Below are 19107 nucleotides of genomic sequence, written 5' to 3' on the forward strand. Positions count from 1 at the left end.
TAACAACAAAACTATCTGGTCTACACCAAAGTTAATGTTGAAAGATAAACCATTATACCATACACAAAATCATAAATAACACAATTAAAAAAAAGGAACCGTCATTCGTTGCATGACAAACCATTCTACCATACCAAAACATAAAGAACACAATTAAAAATGGTAGCTTAACGGTACAAACACTTTACCTTACCAACATTATCATCCCACCAACACCTTCACATATGCCAACTATCCAAACCATTACTATATATATAAAAACAAAAGTAAGTCATTTTGTGACACCAAACTTCTCTTTTATACTAATTAGATTAGATAACGGGTCGTATAACCCTGAGCTCCTACCCGTCGGTCGGGGGGGCTGGGGTTGACGACAGTGTTGTCATGTAACCTGAGTTGAGTAACCCCACCAGCCAGAGGTTAGTATAAAGACCAATAAAATCCACGTGTTATTGGCTACTCCACTTGATCCGTCTTTTCGTCTTATCGACCTCTTATCTCTTCTCTCCTAATAATAATAATAATAATAATAATATTTTGTTGTTCTGTAAACCTCGCTCTTTGTTGTGTTGAATGGCGTCTGTATCTCCCCCAAACTTCCCACCATCCGTCCGCAGCCACAAACTCAGCTACCACACAACCCCTAGCAAACTAACCTATTATTCGTCGACTCGACTCTCCAGCTCTTCACCTAGGGTTTTGGATTCTTCTTCAACCGTCTGCCGGTGTCATCGGACCTCCGATAATGAAGAAAGCCCTAGGCGATGGTTTCAGCAGAATGTTCGGAACGTTATCAAGTGGTTCGATGACTTTCTGGATGGATATCGGAATAATAATAATAATAATATTAAGGTGGATGAAGATGATGATGATGATGTTAGTTTGAAGAAGGAAGGTGAGGATGAGTGGGATTGGGATCGGTGGAAGAAGCATTTTGATGACGTCGATCAACAGGAAAGGATTGTTGACTTATTGCAGGTATAAATTGTTGCTTCAACTGTTGTTAGGGTTTGCAGGTATTGAGTTTTCATATCATTGTTTGAACTCGTGTTAGGCTTAGGATTATGGTTTGCTAGTTAAGATTGAGATGTCATAGTATGTGAACTTGATGAGCTTATTTGGTAGTGATTAGGGCTGTAAACGAACGCATCGAACCAGACGAGACCTTGTTTGTGTTTGTCTGTTAACCTGTTGTCCGACATGCGAACGGTTCATGAACACTTTACCAAACCGTATCCTGTGTCCATGTCTGTTTGTGAAGGAATTGAGCTTGTTCGTGTCCGTTCACACTAGTTTTGTGAATGGGCAATAATGGACATTAACGAATACAAATGAACATAAATGAACAAACACGGACACAAAGGAACATATATTAACTCGAGAATGGTCATTATAAGATCAACTGAAAATCCGGAAGTACACTGTATAATATCCAAAAAAGCGAATCATAGCCATCATAAACATAATTATATCGAAATTGTAATGGTAAAAGGTAAATAAATAAATAAAAATAGTTACAGTAAAATTCTAATAAACGACCATATGTATATCACAGTATATGTAAATGAACATAATGGACGAACGTAGACAATGTAATTGAACAGTAACGAACGAACCTAAATGAACACATTACGAAACATTCACGAACACAACTGAACGAGCGTGGCCTATGTTCGTGTTCTTTCATTAAGCTTACCGAACGGAATTCTTTGTTCATGTTCGTTTATTTATTAAACGGACGAACATAAACGAACTTCCTGACAAACAGTTTCCCGGACATTCAGTTTGTTTACAGCCTTAGTAGTGAGGTTGAATTATGTGATTATCATCTTCGTGATAACATTACTATGTTGAAATTGTGAGGTGTGTTTTATGATAGATACAATTAAAGCATGCTGTTGCTAATGAGGACTATGAAGATGCTGCTAGGATCAAGGTTGCAATTGCAGCAGCTGCTAATAATGATACTGTTGGCAGGGTGATGTCTCAGTTGAATGTAAGAGAATGATTTGATTTGTAATAAGTGAAGGGCAGTAAATATAAGGTTACAGTATCTGTACTGATCTAGAGTCTTGTTGCAGAAAGCTATAAAAGAAGAACGTTACAAGGATGCAGCGTTTGTACGAGATTATGCTAGTGCGGGTTTGGTGAGTTGTTATTATCATTTTCTTTAAATATGGTGGTTTTGAATGTTACTTGTATAAGCACAATCTCTGTGGAACTCAATCAAACGTGTAAAATCAATTTGAGTAAGCAATATGCACATACGTTTGTTTGACGGGGTGGTAAAACATCTATTAAAGCTAATGTTAGTTTTGCTTGTAATGTATTGTTACAACTAACTATGTATTGTTACAACTAACTAAGGTTTGCCTTTTCTATTGGAGCCATACTTGAGTTGGATCATCTCAACCATGTTATCCTCATTATTCATATGCTTTCAGTATTTTGAAATATTACTCTAAAAATGATCACAGTGATTCTTTTATAACACTAGTTTGGGTATGCTTGATTTTATTATGCTTTGTTTTGATGTTTGCTTATTAGGCTTGATTGAGCTTTTGAGTGGGTTTGGACCTAGTGTTAGGCCTAGTTTATGATTGTTTGTTTTTGTGGTCTTTTTCCATGGTTATACCCAGGAGGGGGGGGGGGGGGAGATGCATTTAGTTTGTAACAATTTTTTTTCTTTTTATTGTTAATGAAAGCTTGCCATGGCTTCGGCCAGTTTACCAAAAAATAAAAGCTTAAAGGTTGCAACAAGAATGTGGTCAAATGGGTTTAGTTAGGTTAAAATTGGTTGTTTTTTAGTACACGATTAACAGTGTAAAACCTTTTTTGTCTGTTTTTAGAGATGACCATTGTGCTAGATATAGTTACAACTTGTATTAGTACTAGTACAATAATAATGTTAATCTTTGAATATAATGGTTTAAGTGGTTGTATGCGTTAATAATAGGATTTTGGCGACTCAGCTCATTTGATGCTTTAGAGATTAAACTAAATCGTTGTCGCATATATAAGTAAACAACTCGAAATTGCCACTTTCAGGTCTATAGTTTTAATTATAGCATTAAAAGCCACAAGAAAGTTGATTATTGAGTCTTCTTATCATGACTGACATTTAAAATTATATTCATTCAATTTTTTTGTTTTCACATTAGCACATATTAATAACTATATTCCGTTCATCTCAAATTTTAGGTTGGTTGGTGGGCTGGATTTTCAGATGATAGCAAGGACCCGTATGGTCGAATCATCCGTATAAGTGCAGAGCATGGACGATACCTTGCAAGAAGTTATAGTCCCAGGTAGCCTATACCTCAAAGCTATGTTATAGTTGGACGTAATTTGTCAGCATTTTAAAGTTTTAATTCTTTATATGTTATTATAGTTATTTTTTAAATTTACGAATTTCAGGCAGCTTGCTAAGGCTGCAGATGGTGCCCCTTTGTTTGAAATATTTATTACAATGAATGATAAAGGAGAATACAAGCATCAGGTAACTTTCTTTATCCGGGTCATTTTGGTCACCTTTATCATCATTAACTTACAATGAGATTGAATTTGTATAATCAGGCTGTATACCTCAAACGAAAGGAGGGTCCTCAAGATTTTTCTCTTTTTTCCCCGAAGTCATCAAATGTTAATATTATCAACAGTGTGAATACAGTGGACCCCACGGGTGACAAAGGTGACGTATTTACAAAAGATAAAGAAGATACAGACGACGAGGAATATAGCTTTGAAAATATTCTCCGGGACATGATTCCCGGTGCAAAAGATGTGAAAATTAAGGTTATGAATGTGACGTCACCAGGAAAAATAGACAGAGATTTAATATCAAAAGTGGTTGAACAAATCATGGATGAAGAAGATGAAGATGATGATGATGAAGATGATGTCAGCGATGATGAAGATGATGGTGATATAGTGGAAGTTAAAGATGAAACTGAAACTGATGGAGAGCAATATGATATAGATATTGATATTGATGCTGGTAATACTATAATTGACGGCGGTTATAATAGTCAAATCGCGGTCAAAGTTGTGGTTGGTGGTTTGGTACAAAAGGTTTCCAATGATACGTCTCATAAAGATTTGGTTAGAATGCCAGCTCAGCTAGAAAAGAAAAACCGCTCATCCTTCACTTTCTCCATACAAAAAGAAAATCAAAATGTACAATCTAGTAATGCACAATCTTCAAATAAAAAGGATTCTAAGAATCAAGGTGCTCGAAGTATAGATAGTGTTATGCTTAATCTTGCAAAGTATATTGGAACCGGGAAGATACCCATGAAGGTTGGTGTTGACTATATGAATTAAATGTTTGACTATTGTAAAAACCATTGAGTTTTTGATAATGTCTTTTTTTTTGTTCAGGTGCTTAAAGATGTGAATCAGTTGATAAATCTTAGTCTCAGTCAGGCTCAAAACCGTCAACCGTTATCTGGATCTACAACATTTAACCGAATCGAGATTCCCTCTAATCGGGATCCTTTAAATGGTGAGAATTTGGCAGAATTGGAATTTGACTTGTATCTAGGGGTGTAAGCAAGTGAGCCGAGCCTCAGCTTGCTTTGACTTACAAGAGCTTGAGCTCGGCTCGCTTTGACTTATGAAAGCTTGAGCTCGGCTCGCTTTGACTTATGAGAACTTGAGCTTGGCTTGTTTTGACTTATGAGAGCTTGAGGTCGGCTTGTTTTAACTTACTAGAGCTTGAGGTTGGCTCGTTTTAACTTACGAGAGCTTGAGGTCGGCTCGTATTGAGCTTTTTTTAAAGCTCGAGCTCAGCTTGTGAGTCGTTTTTCAAGCTCGAGCTCGGCTTGTTTGTTATTTATTAATCAATATATATACATTTTAATTATTTATATGTATTTTGTTAATCATATCTTTTGTATATAACATGATATATATTATTTAGTTTTATCATAAGTTTATGTGTAACAAAAATTAATTTTGCAACTATATTTATTTAATACATTAAATAAAAGTTATATATATAATAGGCTCGTGAGCCATCTCATGCTCGATAAGTGAAGCTCGGGCTTCGGCTCTTTTATTAAACAAGTTTTTTTAAAGGCTCGGGCTTGAGCTCGTTTAAGCTCAGCTCGATTCGAGCTTTTAACGGGTCGATCTTGAATAGCTCATGAGCCGGTTTGGCTTGTTTACACCCCTACTTGTTTTGAACTCGCAAAGTTTTTTTCTAACCAATGTATATAAAAGGTAATTGAAGTAATAGTTTTACTTAATTTTTTAAGACATTTAAATGTTTTATTAACATAGCTAAACCTTACAAAATAAAAAATATTCAATAATGGATAATGTTGACTTTTATTATTATTATTATTATTATTATTATTATTATTATTATTATTAAAACTGAATTTCTAATCCGAACAGAAATCTACAAAGAAGTATAATTGAATTTCATTCGTTTCCAACAAAATTATATTATTCAATTCGAATTCGATAAGCGTATTTTCAAACATTTTTGGCAGGATTATATGTCGGTGCACATGGTATATACACTTCTGAGGTAATTCAATTAAAACGGAAATTCGGTCAGTGGCAAGAAGATGGTAACACAAAGAAGTTTTCAAATCTCGAGTTTTACGAGTATGTAGAAGCCGTAAAGATTACTGGGGATCCTTATGTTCCAGCTGGACAGGTATGTTTTTCACCAATTTTTTGATAAAATTTTATACACACTGTTTTTATTATTATAATTTCTACAGGTTGCATTTCGTGCAAAAGTTGGAACCAAGTATCAGTTACCTCATAGAGGCATCATCCCAGAAGAATTTGGGGTGGCAAGTTTCTATATATTTATTTAAATGTTTTATTATATATGTTGAGCATTTTGAGTAGGCGTATAGATGGACTGAACGAACACGAACAGGGCATGTTCATGCTAGGTCGTTTAAGTTTAATCGAACAAACGATCGAACACAAACAGTTAAACGAACGGAGTTTTCTTGTTTGTTAAGAAAATGAGCGTGTTCGTGTTTATTTATGTTTGTTCATTGAAGTATAAACGGGCAGTATAACTGCGGAGAGATGAAAGATCATAAGCGAATATAACTGAATGAACATCAACGGGGCATTTTCATGTTAGGTTGTTTAACTCTAATCGAACAAACGATTGAACACAAACAGTTAAAAGAATGGAGTTTTCTTCTTTGTGTTCGTTCGTTAAGAAACTGAGATTGTTCGTGTTTGTTTGTTTAAGTATAAACACACGGTTTACGAACGCAAATGAACATAAACGGACAAACATAACTGAAAATATATGAACGAAGATAAGCGAGTATAATTAAATAAATGCCAGTTCAAAGTAAACGTTGATAAAACTTGGCTTCATTCTAGGGGTAGTATATTAATTTTAAAAAAATACACTAAGTAATAAGGATCTAAAAGTTTTAACAATCATATAAGTGTACAAACTTAAACAACCATAAAACCATAGTTATTAAAAGCGCACTGGGCGCACGCCTAGGCGCTAATTTAAGGTGCAGCGCAGGTAAAGCGCCTGGTGGCGGTCGAGGCGCGCTTCCGGCCAGATTCCGGCTAAAATCTGAAAATTCCGACCAGATTCCGGCTAAGACCTGAAATTCCGGCCTGAAATGGAGGAGCATTACCTGGAAGGAAGCGGATGAAAGCCTTTTTGGTGTTCTAATTTTCTATACATGGGGTTTAAATAGAAAAGCTGCAACAAACAAGTCATTTTGTTTTATATTATAAAGTAAAATTGTAGCTGTGCATTTGCACTTTGCAGCTCTGCTGCTACTGCAGCAGTGTGATACAGTAACCCTAAGATCACTTTTTTTATAAATAATGATAGGTTAACATATAAAGTAAAATAGTTGTTCTATGAACTATTTCAAGAATGAATGTATGTTTTCTTATTATGATGTTCTATTTTAGTTAAAAAAAATTGTTTTTTAATGTGCGTTTTTTTTTAAATCAGGCGCCTTTTTTGCGCTTATCGCCTAAGCGCTAGGCCCAGCTTCAACGCTTTTGAGCGCTTATCGCATTTGATAACTATGCATAAAACTAACGAACGCAAATGCACGACTTTAAACAAACGAACGTTCATAAACATAAACGAATGAACAAGCCATGTGTTCATGTTTGTTCGTTAGCTAAATGAACTTTATTAAATAATCGGGCATAAACGAACTTCCTATCGAACGTTTCACTGAATATTTTCATGATAATTCAGATCGCTCGATATCGGGGACAAGGGAGGCTTGCAGACCCAGGATTTCAAAATCCTCGATGGGTTGATGGTGAACTTGTTATCTTGGATGGAAAGGTACCCACTTTCTTTGTTGACTTGTGACTTTATAGAATTTTGACTTAATTAATTTTCTTGCAGTACATTAACGGAGGTCCTGTTGTTGGATTTGTATACTGGGCCCCAGAATCTCATTTCTTGGTGTTCTTTAATCAGCTGAGGCTGCAGGAATAATAAAGATGCTCTTTGTACATGAATGAATCTTCACAAATCTTTTTTTTAGCTGGATCAGATATTATAGGCAAGATCTTCATTTAGTTTCATGCTTAAATGATTTTTAAGTAGTGAAAGACTGATAGTAAAATCAAAATAAATTATTATTATTATTATTATTATTATTATTTGCACTGTCAGATGACTTGTGGAGTATTAAGAGTGGAGAGTGAGTTTCCATAATCTTCCATTAGAGTCAAATGACAAATGTAATTATCAGAGTTAGTTTTGGTTTCATTTGATGTATCTAAAGTTGGTGTTATATCCCCAACATCTAAATCAATCAGCTTGATAGATTAAGTATCATTTAAGCAGTGAAAGACTGATAGTAAAATCAAAATAAATTATTATTATTATTATTATTATTATTATTATTATTATTATTATTATTATTATTTGCACTGTCAGATGACTTGTGGAGTATTAAGAGTGGAGAGTGAGTTTCCATAATCTTCCATTAGAGTCAAATGACAAATGTAATTATCAGAGTTAGTTTTGGTTTCATTTGATGTATCTAAAGTTGGTGTTATATCCCCAACATCTAAATCAATCAGCTTGATAGATTAAGTCTTGAATAGAGGAAGTTTAAATTTTGTTGATTTTTATCTTTGTAAATTATATTTAAAGCTAGTTTCTGTTGGTTTTGAAGTTGATATTTGCTTGTTAGCCCTTACATGATATTTTAAAGTTGATATTCCGGTGCTAAGGGTGTTCATAAACCTTTGAAACCAACTGAAGCAAATAAACCCTGTTAATTGCACTTTTGAAAACTCTAATCATAAAACCACTGAAACAAAAAAAAGTAGTTTGGTTTGAAAAATGACGATCCGGCTCATGGTTTGGCTATGATAGTTTGGAACTTGGAACCAACCGGCCATGAAACCGAATTGACGGGCTAGCATAGCATATGTTGTGATTGTTATTTGTTTGCATGTTAGAAATGTAATATGTAATGTCTCGAACGATCCTTATATATTGAAAACTAATCTAAGATTCTACTCTTTAATTTTCAGCATTTTATATGCCAAGCCTTAACTGTTGAAACCGAATTGTCAAATCGTGATATAGGCAAGCTCAGCTGCTCTGACCAACCAACAGTCCGTTTGTCGTTTTCGAAGGGGTTTGTCTTAAAATGTTTATCAAGATTTGCAGAACCGGACCCTGAACATTCGTAGCTAATGTGTTGGCCAAAATGTATTTTAAGCACTAAACTGTACGGTAAATACCCCAAAAGCATCTTACACACAACATATATATATATATATATATATATATATATATATATATATATATATATATATATTACAAACACAAGTGATACAATCATAATAAGTTTAGTAGATCAAGTTGAGTACATATTATTAATAAGATTGATTACCTAATAATATTGGTTTCATGCGCCAAAAGACACACCCTTTGCTATTCTTGCTCCTCTTCCTTTAGCCATATACAAACCCATATGCTGCATTATCTCCTGCCAAACATTCATGCTTCAGTAACCTATTATAATCTTTATATCTTGATATGATTATCTTCCACATTTATTTTCTTTTAAATAACTTGTATTTATCATATCTCATTACATTTAAATTAAGACCACCTAGCTAGGAGTTAACTGTATATACCTGGGGATGAGTCAGGGCATCTTTAGTCTCTCTTGCAACCAAAGCCGGGAAATCAAAGGTAGCACAACCGCGGGAATACACCACCACATCTTTCAATGGTGTCAGGAAACCGCGGTTTCTTGCTGATAATGTGGAGCAGACAAAATCAAGCACACATATGTCGGTGCATACTCCTGCCACCAATAACTTGAACAAGGATGAACAAACACAAAATGTTTAGGCGGTTCTTAGTGGTTGAAGTTTTGTGATTTGTATGGTTATGTTTTTGGGTAATTATTGGAAATACTTACTGTTTGTATCTTATTGTTTTTGACCAAGTCAGCAAAAACGTTTGAACCGTCTTCTTCTATGGAACCGATATATCCATCATAACAGTCCTTGCGCCTAATGCTTACATTTGATTCTCTCTCCAACCACTTTAGAGCTATATATAGAGAGAAAGGGAAGTGAGAAATTATATGAAACCAAAGATGAGCCAGGGTAGAGGTGTACAAATCGGGTTTTTGCTCAAACTGGTTAGGATTGGTAGTTGTTCTGCGTTCGGTCAATAAAAGTCAAAAAAGTTTTTTGTTGTAAACGGTTTGAAAAAAATTCGAAGATCGGAGTTGACCGTTTTGAAAAAAGTCAAAGATCGGGTTTCAACCCTACAGTTCGGGCATGTTCATAAGTGGTCCTTCTCAAACCTTTTTCAATATTTGACACACCTCTAGCCAAAGAAGCCGAAACAGCCATTGGAGTCAAGTAAAGGCCAAAATGGGCTCAGCCAAAACATGTAGTTGTTTGGTTCATGGCACCCAAACCACTTCTTGTTTCAAGTTTTTAACATTTTATATAGAATCTACATAATATGATTACAATATTGTCTCAGCTATAATATGATTTCCAAATAAATCATTTACAAAGTTTTATGCGTTAAAATGCTTTTTATAGTGACTTTTAAGTCTCTCGAACCATTCTACGCAAACCAACCCAACTAACATGTTTACAAGTACCTGCCACCCGTCTAAGACATTTAAAAAGCTGAGTTATAACGGTCGTGTTTTAGTTTTAAGCGTGTGCAAGTTATGGCTGATTCTTTTGACATTAATAAAACTACAGCGGTGTGCAGGTTGAACAAGTCAACCAAAATCAATAAGCCCCCAACCCAAAACCCTTCAACCTACCAACGCGACACGATTGACACCCATTACGATTCGATGATCACAATGAAGAAGAATAATATATATAATACCAGGAACCAGATCAGATTCATGAGAGCCTTCAAGACAATGAGAAGGGTAAGGATGTTCGAGTTTTCCAGGCTGATGCGTGTCTAAAAACGCAAGAATCGGCCATTTCTTCTCACAGAAAACCGTTGAAAGCTTCACTGATTCATCAATCATTTCCAGCATCTGGTTGTTTGGCTCTCTAGGTGCCTAATTAATTAACAAACACAATCATCATTATTGTTGGAATTAATTGGATCGATCGAGCAACACCGATAATTTTGTGCTAACTCACCGATAATTTATTGGATCGATCGAGCAACAACGAAAACCACACAAGATACAATAACCCTACACCTCTATTTATACTAACATAAAATCGTTTCCTACTCCAACTTTAATTTCTAATAATACTCAAAACAAATAAAAAAGTAAACTCTATCTCTAACTTTAATAATGATCTCCTAAGTCCTAACAATAAATTACTCAATTTATTCTCTGATATTAATCTTCAAATTTTTTATTTGATTCACCCCCTCTATTTCTCGGTTGTTCGTATTTAACCGTAATGTTAAATCAAGATTATATCCTTCAATCGTTACCAAATAATCATATCAATTTGCACACAACCAGATCATCAACTAACTGTTTGTGGTTTAAAATCTAATTAATTGACTGACCAGAGTTCCAGCTCCAATGGTGCAGAAGCCATTGATGATATCAACAAGAACAAGTCCAGTGATGACATCATCAGGCATGCATACTGACTCTTCCTCCATTGGTATCTCTTGCTTCAATAGCTCAACTGCGTTTACCACCATTTTTTATTGAATGAAATGGAAGTGTTAATGATGTTGGTGTGTTGTGGTTTGTTTTGTTTTGGTTTGTGTTTTAATGACAGAAGATGGTCCCCACCTAAATTTGGAACATATGCCATACTAGATTAGAAGTGTTGAATTCTATGTCATCTGTCCCTAGTCAAAAATAATCCAAACCTTTGTGGTGGTGTGTAGGTGGGTCCAACACAAGGTTAAAAACTCAACTGATAAAATTTTTTTTTGAACGGCAACTAAGTAACGTCGGGTATCCTGTACGTGGCCCCCATTAGCTAAAGGTAGCCCAAGCCGACCACTAGTCCGGACGGACGGAGCCCCTAGCGGTTCACCTGTTGAGGGATTCACCGGATAAAACCCGACCCCCACGCCCGCCAAACGGCACGACAGCGAGGAGCCGGTAAAACCGGGTGAGATCAGGACTCGAACCCTGTCAAGCCAAGGTCATCCCTCATATCTCCCATATAAGTTGGTGGTAGTGAGGTTTGATCCCCCTACCTCTCACTTGTAAAGTGAGTGCTCTACCATTGAGCCACAACCAACTTATCACTCAACTGATTAAATGATCGGAAGCATTTACAGATGCCATGTCAACAACTGAGGTTAAAGTCTGTGCACGCAGAACGCAAAGACCAATGTCAACTGTTGCACGTGTATAGAGATAGGGTAAGTACCACCCGCGGGTAAGAGGGGACCCCCTCATATGTCATACGCGGGAAATATAAATCACCCGCATAACTCAAGACAAAGGAAAGAACAACAATATATCCTAGAGACTATCACTGTGTTCCCTAGTTTTGTTAAAGAGAATAAAGGAAAAGCAATGATAGGAAAAAAATGATTTGGTGTGTTTCCAAGTTTTTTTTTGAAAAGAAAGAAAACTTAAGTTTTGTTCCCAAGATTCATTTAAAGATGGAAAGAAAAAGAAAGTGGGGAAAACAAAGAAGAAAAGTATGGAAAAATTTTCTTTCCAATTTGGAAAGAATTGAAAAGAAAAGAAAAGAAAGGAAAGAGGGAAAGAAGAAGAAATGGAAAAGAATGGAAAGGAAAGGAAAACTTTCTTTTCCTTTCTCTTGTTAACTAAACTCGGGAACACAGCGCATGTGCGGGAGAATCTAGACGCCCTCAGAAGTCATCCGCATGGTACCGTTCTCACCTGAAAAGATGGCCAGAAGGCAACGTCACAGGATAGCTGTAATTAACTAAGGGGCTATTTGTTTTTCCTCAAAACCTCTTCCTGACCACTTTTGTCTGCGCCAAGCAGACCACTTGCAGACGTTGTGGTCTGCAGTGTGTTTGTTTTTCCGAAGACATTTCATTAAAAAACCTATGCGCGTCCTCTTCTCCTAGAAGTGTTGTTCATATTACTTCTCACCACTTCTCCCCCTATTCTTCTTTTTTCCTTCATCTCCTTCATCAGACACACTCCAAATCCAAACCCTAACCATCTTTTCTCCTCTCCAACCCTCCACTCCACTGCCGCCGCAACCACCGCACTCCTCCACCCCTGCAACCGCCCGCGGCCTCCATTCCTCCACCGCCGGCGCCTGCACTCCTCCACAGCCAGCCTCTCTTCTCTCTGTCAAGGTTGATACTCCTTCACCACCACCACCACCACACAATAATAATATTATTAATAATATTAATATTAATATAACCACTATTACATATTCAGATCTGCATAATGCAAAGCTATACATATTAATACAATACATATTTTTACATGATGTGGAGGTCATCATTTTTGTTATTGAAAGAAGGTTTATTATCTTCACGGACTGTTAGGTCAAAACTGGTGACGTGTGGCTTACAACAACGAGTTGTTAGGTTATCGGATTACAGACGCGGTGGATTTAGGTTTAGGTTTTTGAGTACGGCCCGACGGAGTACGACGGAGTTGTGATGACGGTGACGGTGGTGGTAATATATCGATGAGTTGTTTACATAATTTTATTAGGAAACAGGGTTTGGACGATGAGTTGTTTACACAATACGATCAATCCGATGTGTCGCTTGAAAATAGTCGTGGGCAATTTGATGCTGATGAAGACGAGGTTGAAGCACTTGGAACTACATCTGATCGGGAATATATGACTCGGTTACGAGATGAAATTGCTGAGCAGTTATTGAAAAGTACGGAATAAATGATTTAAAAAATGTTTGTGGTATTATAAATATTATTTCAGTGTTGTTGACTATTATTTAAATTTGGATGTTGAAGACCTTTTTTATTTAAATTTCAGTTTATTTTAGCAGTCTGCAGATGTTAAAAAGCAAACAGTCTTCTTGTTGCAGACTGTAGAGGTTTGGTCCACCTCTTCTGCTACAGATGTCTGCAGATGTGGTCCGCAGACTATAGACATTTTACCTCTGAAAAAACAAACAACATCTAAGGTTGTGTTTGTTTTTGCTTAAAAGGTCTGCAAGAGGGTTATGTCTGCGGGCGCGCAGACATACACTCCTGAAGACAGTTTGTTTAAAAAACAGAAAAAGATCTGAAAACTGCTTATATGGTCTTAAATAATAAGCTAATATCCACCATCTTCACACTTCTTCACACTCCTTATCATCCTACCAACATCCAATGTCCACCATCACCACCACCCACCGTGCGCCACCACCACCCATCGTCCGCCGCCGCCACCACCACCACCCATCGTCCGCCGCCACCACCGTCAACCACCCACCACCACCCATCACCCACCACCACCCACCGTCAACCACAACCCACTTCCACCACCCACCGTCAACCACAACCCACTGTCTGCAACCACCACCACCACCATTAACCACTCACCACCACCACCCACTGTCTGCAACTACCACCACCATCGACACCCACCGTCTGCCACAACCATCATCCACCACCACCACCCACCACCACCGTCCATCACCACCACTACCCACCATCGGCCACCATCATCGTCCACTACCACCTTTCACCACCACCACTACCCACCATCGGCCACCATCATCGTCCGCTACCACCATCCATCACCACCGTTCACCGCCTACCATAATCGTCTACCACCAATCGTCAACCACCACCCACTTCCATAGTTCGTACACCACCACTCACTTCCATAGTCCGTACACCACCAAACAATTATTTTAGAAGTCTACAAACGTTAATGCCTTCTGTATATTGTGATATATATGATAGGTAACTAATTTTCAGCTTATGCAGACGATATCCAGTTTATAAAACAAACAGTATTATATTTTCAGATTGCAGACCTTCAGACCACATCTTCAGTTGCAGACATAAAATCAGATGAAATCGGATTGCAGACAGTTTTTGTCTTGAAAAACAAACAGCACCTAACTCTCTTCTAAAAGATTTACCAAGATCCTTTCTTGGAAAGCACGTGACCCAACATCTAATAAAAGAAGGACAGCTGACCAGGTTATTATAACCATGCACATGGCCAAGATTAGCTCGTCCTATCACGTATGGACACGTTTCCAGATTGTTACAACCATGCACATGGGCCGTATAGCTCACCCTATCGTATGAGGACACGTGTCTAGGTTGTTACGAGAACATCTTCTAGAAAGGGACAGCTGGGCCAGTCACATTCCCCACATCTTTCGGCTATAAATACCTTCACAATCGTCATGAGGTATTCATTCACTCTCCACCATCTACTCTCAATACTTGGTACTTTCTCTTCGTCAGAACTGTACTGATTCTCACGCCAGAGGGTGGTTACGGGGATACCCTCCCTCTTGTCCTTCCCGTAACGAGCTCATGGTGATTGTTTTGCAGGTTTCTGTCATTGGACTTTGGGAGATTGGACTTGTATCGTTGTTTGGTAGTTGTTTGACCCAAACCTTGTGGACTCATTGGATCTAAGTCCTTTGGGGATTAGATCCGTGTTTCTTCATTGGCGCCATCGGTGTTTTTGCTAGAATCGTGATAATTTGTTGTTGGTTCGAACGATATGAGTCAATCTCTCGAAGGGCCGACGGAAACTCCGACAACTGTTAGACGTACTATTGCCCTACTCCAGGTGACTTAGGATGTGTTACGGCGGAGACTCGCTGGGCCCACACGGAATTAGGTCTGGAAGACGGTTCTGATAATTCCGAGATGGCGAGATTTCGCCGTCGTAGCTCCAGAGCTGGAGGAATTCAGTCCCCCGAGGATTGGTTACGTATACAGCAAGAAAATGCTTTAGCTGAGTACGAGCGAATGGTTCGTGAAGAGCGAATTCATGCCCGTACTTTGGCTTATGACGAGACTCCCAGAAGATCTCCATCTCCTCCTACAACGGTGCGGAGGAGTCAGATGCCGTGATAGCCTTCAGACGGAGAGGTTTCCTTAGGATGATTTTGAAAGGAGGAGGCGTGATCGTCCTCGCATGGTCATACGCGAGCCCTCCTACAGAGATGAATATGGAAGTTATGATCCGACATACCGTTCAAGTGAAATAAGTTATTTTAGCGAAGATAGCAGAATTCATGGACGAGAGGGAACTAGTCGCCCGCGTGCAGTAGTTCGCTATACTCAGTACCACAGTGATGCGGAGGAAGACTTCACAAAACCGTATCGTCCCGCAGCATTTGCTGAGAAATCAAAATTCATAGCGCGTATTGCAACAGCTCCATTCCCAGTTAATGCAAAAATTCCTACGTCATTAGGAAAATACAACGACATGACTGATCCCAGTGATCACTTGTTGAATTTCGTGGCAGTAGGAGGAGTCAGTGGTTGGACTCTTCCTTACTGGTGCCACATGTTTGCATTAAAGATGTGGTGAAAACAGTCAATTAAATATCAACTAAAGTAACCAAGTAATAAAAACTAGACTTAAGAATCAACTACACAAAACACCGGCAAGTGAACCGATCAATTGTACTAAAGCTAAGTAAGTCCGGAATATCGAACCCACATGACTCTTTAAATTACGTAAATTAACTAATTAGACTCGACTTACGACACGACTATTTATTATTAATGTTTTAAAGGGGTTTTTTAAACTAATATTAAACTAAGAAAGTAAATAAACAAGCAAACGAGAAACACGCAATTAAACACAAGATCGAAACCAACAAGAGAAGGAATCTACCTAGGTAAGAATCCCATGCATCAACAATCATCAAGCAATGGACAAATAACATGATTATGGAAACTGATTTCTAAACATATTCATCTAACAAACCCTAAGGACCTTGACCGAATCAAACGAAATCACAAAGAACAATTATTAGATTATTAAGCAATCAGTATTATTGATTTCCTTACAGTCATCAATTAGGGCTAATTAATAGTATCATAAAGCAAGCAATCTTACAAAACACTAAACCCTAGATAACTTGATAAGCTAAACATGACGTCATGAACAAGGATCAACACAATAAGCAAGAATATTGTCACTATCTATCCTAGCATGCAATTGACCAAGACACATGAATAACTCCTCACCTTACAACTATTGGAATTTAGAAAAGCATTCAAAATCCTAATCAACAATCAACAAACTTCTATGATCTAATGGGCCCATTCAATCACAATAATCAAAACACCAAGTAATGATTTAAACATAAACCCTAAATCTAAAGAACACAATCAAAAGATAAAAGATCTATGTGAAGCAACAGTTAATAATCAACCAAGATAATAAATACTTATACGCATCATGAAAGCAAAATCAAGTCTTTTACTATTAATAAAACGAAACCAAAATCATAACATTATCCAAAGCAAGAATCAAGTCAAAAACATGTTCATCAAACCTAGGTAGACAAGAAGTCTAGCCTAGAATCATTATTAAAAACAATCCTAAACAAGTATTAAAAACAAAGAGGCAAGACATGATAAATAATGAACAAGGAATAAAAGTTAGAGCGATAAAACCCTTTGCAATTGATCCTTGAACACCCGGATGAAAGCACTCTTGATCCTCCTTGGTTCCTAGCTTCAAATCACCTTTAAAACCTTTGTTTCCTCTCCAAAATCGGCTGCCACAATGCTTCAATTCGGCTAGGTTTGCAAAAAAAATGTTTATATAACGAAAATCGGGCTTGGGCTTGCAATTTTTGGCTGACCAAAAGGCCTAGGCGCCGCGCGGCCCCTTTCTGGGCATGCCTTCGCGTGGAGCGGCGCCCTCCAGGTAGGGGTTACAGAATTTTGTTGTTATTTTTATTGCTTGTTCATGTTAGATATCTTCCTTGACTCTCAAGTAATGCTTAGAACCTTCTAGACCTTCTTTTCCTTGACTTTCAAACCATCATCTACATGAAAATAAATCAAAACTCGTAAGTGAAGTAATCATGCAACAAATGATGAGCAAAACGAACTTAAACTTCGCATGAAAAGATAGAAAGAATTTAAATTAAACATTCAAGACACCAAACGATATAAAACACAATAAACATATAATACTTAACTCAAAACCTAAATTAATAAAAGATGAACGAAACACGAATCAAACCGAACTCAAAACATTAAATAAACAAAACTTTACAAGGGATCCAAGATGTAAAAATAGACGTATATCAATTAACGTTGACTTGAGCAGCACACGAATGGTTCGAAAAATTGCCTGATGGACAAATCAAGAGTTGGGACGAATTGGTGGCCAAATTCTCTCAACAAAATAGTCAACAAAAGAAGCATACCCGTGATCATTCTAAGATATTGGATGTCGTTAGACGGGACAATGAGTCTATTGAAGACTTCATTTCTCGGTTTAACGATGAAAGTCTTAATATTGGAGGAATTATTGAAGACATGTTGAGAGGAGCTGATGCAGGAGCATCCGGTCTATTAAGTCGGCCTGGCCCGGCCCGGCCCTGCCCAAATGTTTATTTTTATTTATAAATAAAGTTGTACGGTCTTTAGTTTCATTAGTTTTTATTGAGTTTTATATTAAAGAACTTTGTTCTTAACCTATGGTTCGGTTATCGGTCTTTGATTAACTAAAGTGTCATGAGTCATTTGAATGCTTCCGTTCCCACATCATTTAGTATCAAAGCTTTTGGTTCTCAAATAGCTCGACATGAAGATGAATACTTTCTTGCTCGTAGAATCGCCGACAGAGGCAACGAAAGGAGGGTTTTCTATTCATGTGCTTGTGGGGAAGATCGACGCCCTATTCGCAGATTCGTTGACCGAGGCAGCGGTGGAGTCTGTTCCAACCCACGTGATCTTAAGATCAAACGACTCCGACAACGAGTCCGCGATATGGAAGAGATCGAACGGCTCCGAAAGCAAGTCCGTGATCTCGAGTTACAAAGGGAGATGTGCAAGGCGGAAACCGAGTCGAGCACCGCCATCTGGGTCGAAGGTGGCGACAGAGAGCAGCAGCCGTTTGGCCGTCATCCACCCAGGTTCTACGAACCGATAGATCATTATTTTTCGGAAGATGAACCAATAGGTCATTATTACTCGGAAGACGAACCGATAGGTCATTATTACTCGGAAGACGAACCGATAGATCATTATTACTCGGAAGACGAACCGATAGATCATTATTACTCGGAAGACGGATCGATAGATCATTATGACTCGGAAGACGGACCGATAGATCATTATTACTCGGAAGACGAACCGGTGTTGATAAATATTGAGTTGATTTCCATGAAAACAAGTGTTTTGGGGAGGAGGAGTATCGTTCTGATTTTATTTATGAATCGCCACCTGTGTTTGACAACTACGAGGACGAGGAAGATGGGAGTGTATTTTTTGTCCATGTCTGATTATACCAAGACCGCTGCGAAAATTCGGGGTAGTTCTCCGGTGGCTCCTGCTGAAGATTTGGATTATGCTAATCAGAAAATTCAAGGAATTGAAGAACGGGTTTGCATACAATTTGATAGGGAGGCTGTTGGTGGTCATGCAGTATGGAACGACGACTCATTTATTGCATGCAGGAATCAAACAGAATCCATGGTAACCCCTTCCTTCAATTCAAGGAATTGAAGAATGG

The 19107-nt window shown here is 37.7% G+C and overlaps 2 protein-coding genes across 2 annotated transcripts; one reads left to right on the plus strand and one right to left on the minus strand.

Moving 5' to 3' along the window:
- Positions 1–478: 478 nt before the first annotated feature.
- LOC143637050 (protein EXECUTER 1, chloroplastic-like) lies at positions 479–7802 on the plus strand. The gene is made up of 11 exons (XM_077104521.1): positions 479–978; positions 1880–1996; positions 2082–2147; positions 3202–3308; positions 3418–3499; positions 3577–4299; positions 4381–4504; positions 5499–5668; positions 5736–5810; positions 7223–7315; positions 7379–7802. The coding sequence occupies exons 1-11, from the start codon at positions 574–576 to the stop codon at positions 7469–7471; spliced, it is 2055 nt and encodes a 684-aa protein (XP_076960636.1). The 5' UTR covers positions 479–573; the 3' UTR covers positions 7472–7802.
- Positions 7803–8796: 994 nt separating this feature from the next.
- LOC143637059 (nicotinamidase 1-like) lies at positions 8797–11213 on the minus strand. The gene is made up of 5 exons (XM_077104525.1): positions 11021–11213; positions 10367–10550; positions 9426–9559; positions 9136–9321; positions 8797–8984 (listed from the first exon to the last, which is right to left on the minus strand). Exons 1-5 carry the CDS (start codon positions 11159–11161, stop codon positions 8904–8906), a joined length of 726 nt encoding a protein of 241 aa, XP_076960640.1. The 5' UTR covers positions 11162–11213; the 3' UTR covers positions 8797–8903.
- Between the last annotated feature and the right edge of the window lie 7894 nt (positions 11214–19107).

The sequence above is a fragment of the Bidens hawaiensis genome, unplaced genomic scaffold (genome assembly GCF_021521415.1).
Source record: "Bidens hawaiensis isolate Kalapana, Puna unplaced genomic scaffold, B.hawaiensis_p1.1 tig00000599_1, whole genome shotgun sequence".
Classification (NCBI taxonomy): domain Eukaryota; kingdom Viridiplantae; phylum Streptophyta; class Magnoliopsida; order Asterales; family Asteraceae; genus Bidens; species Bidens hawaiensis.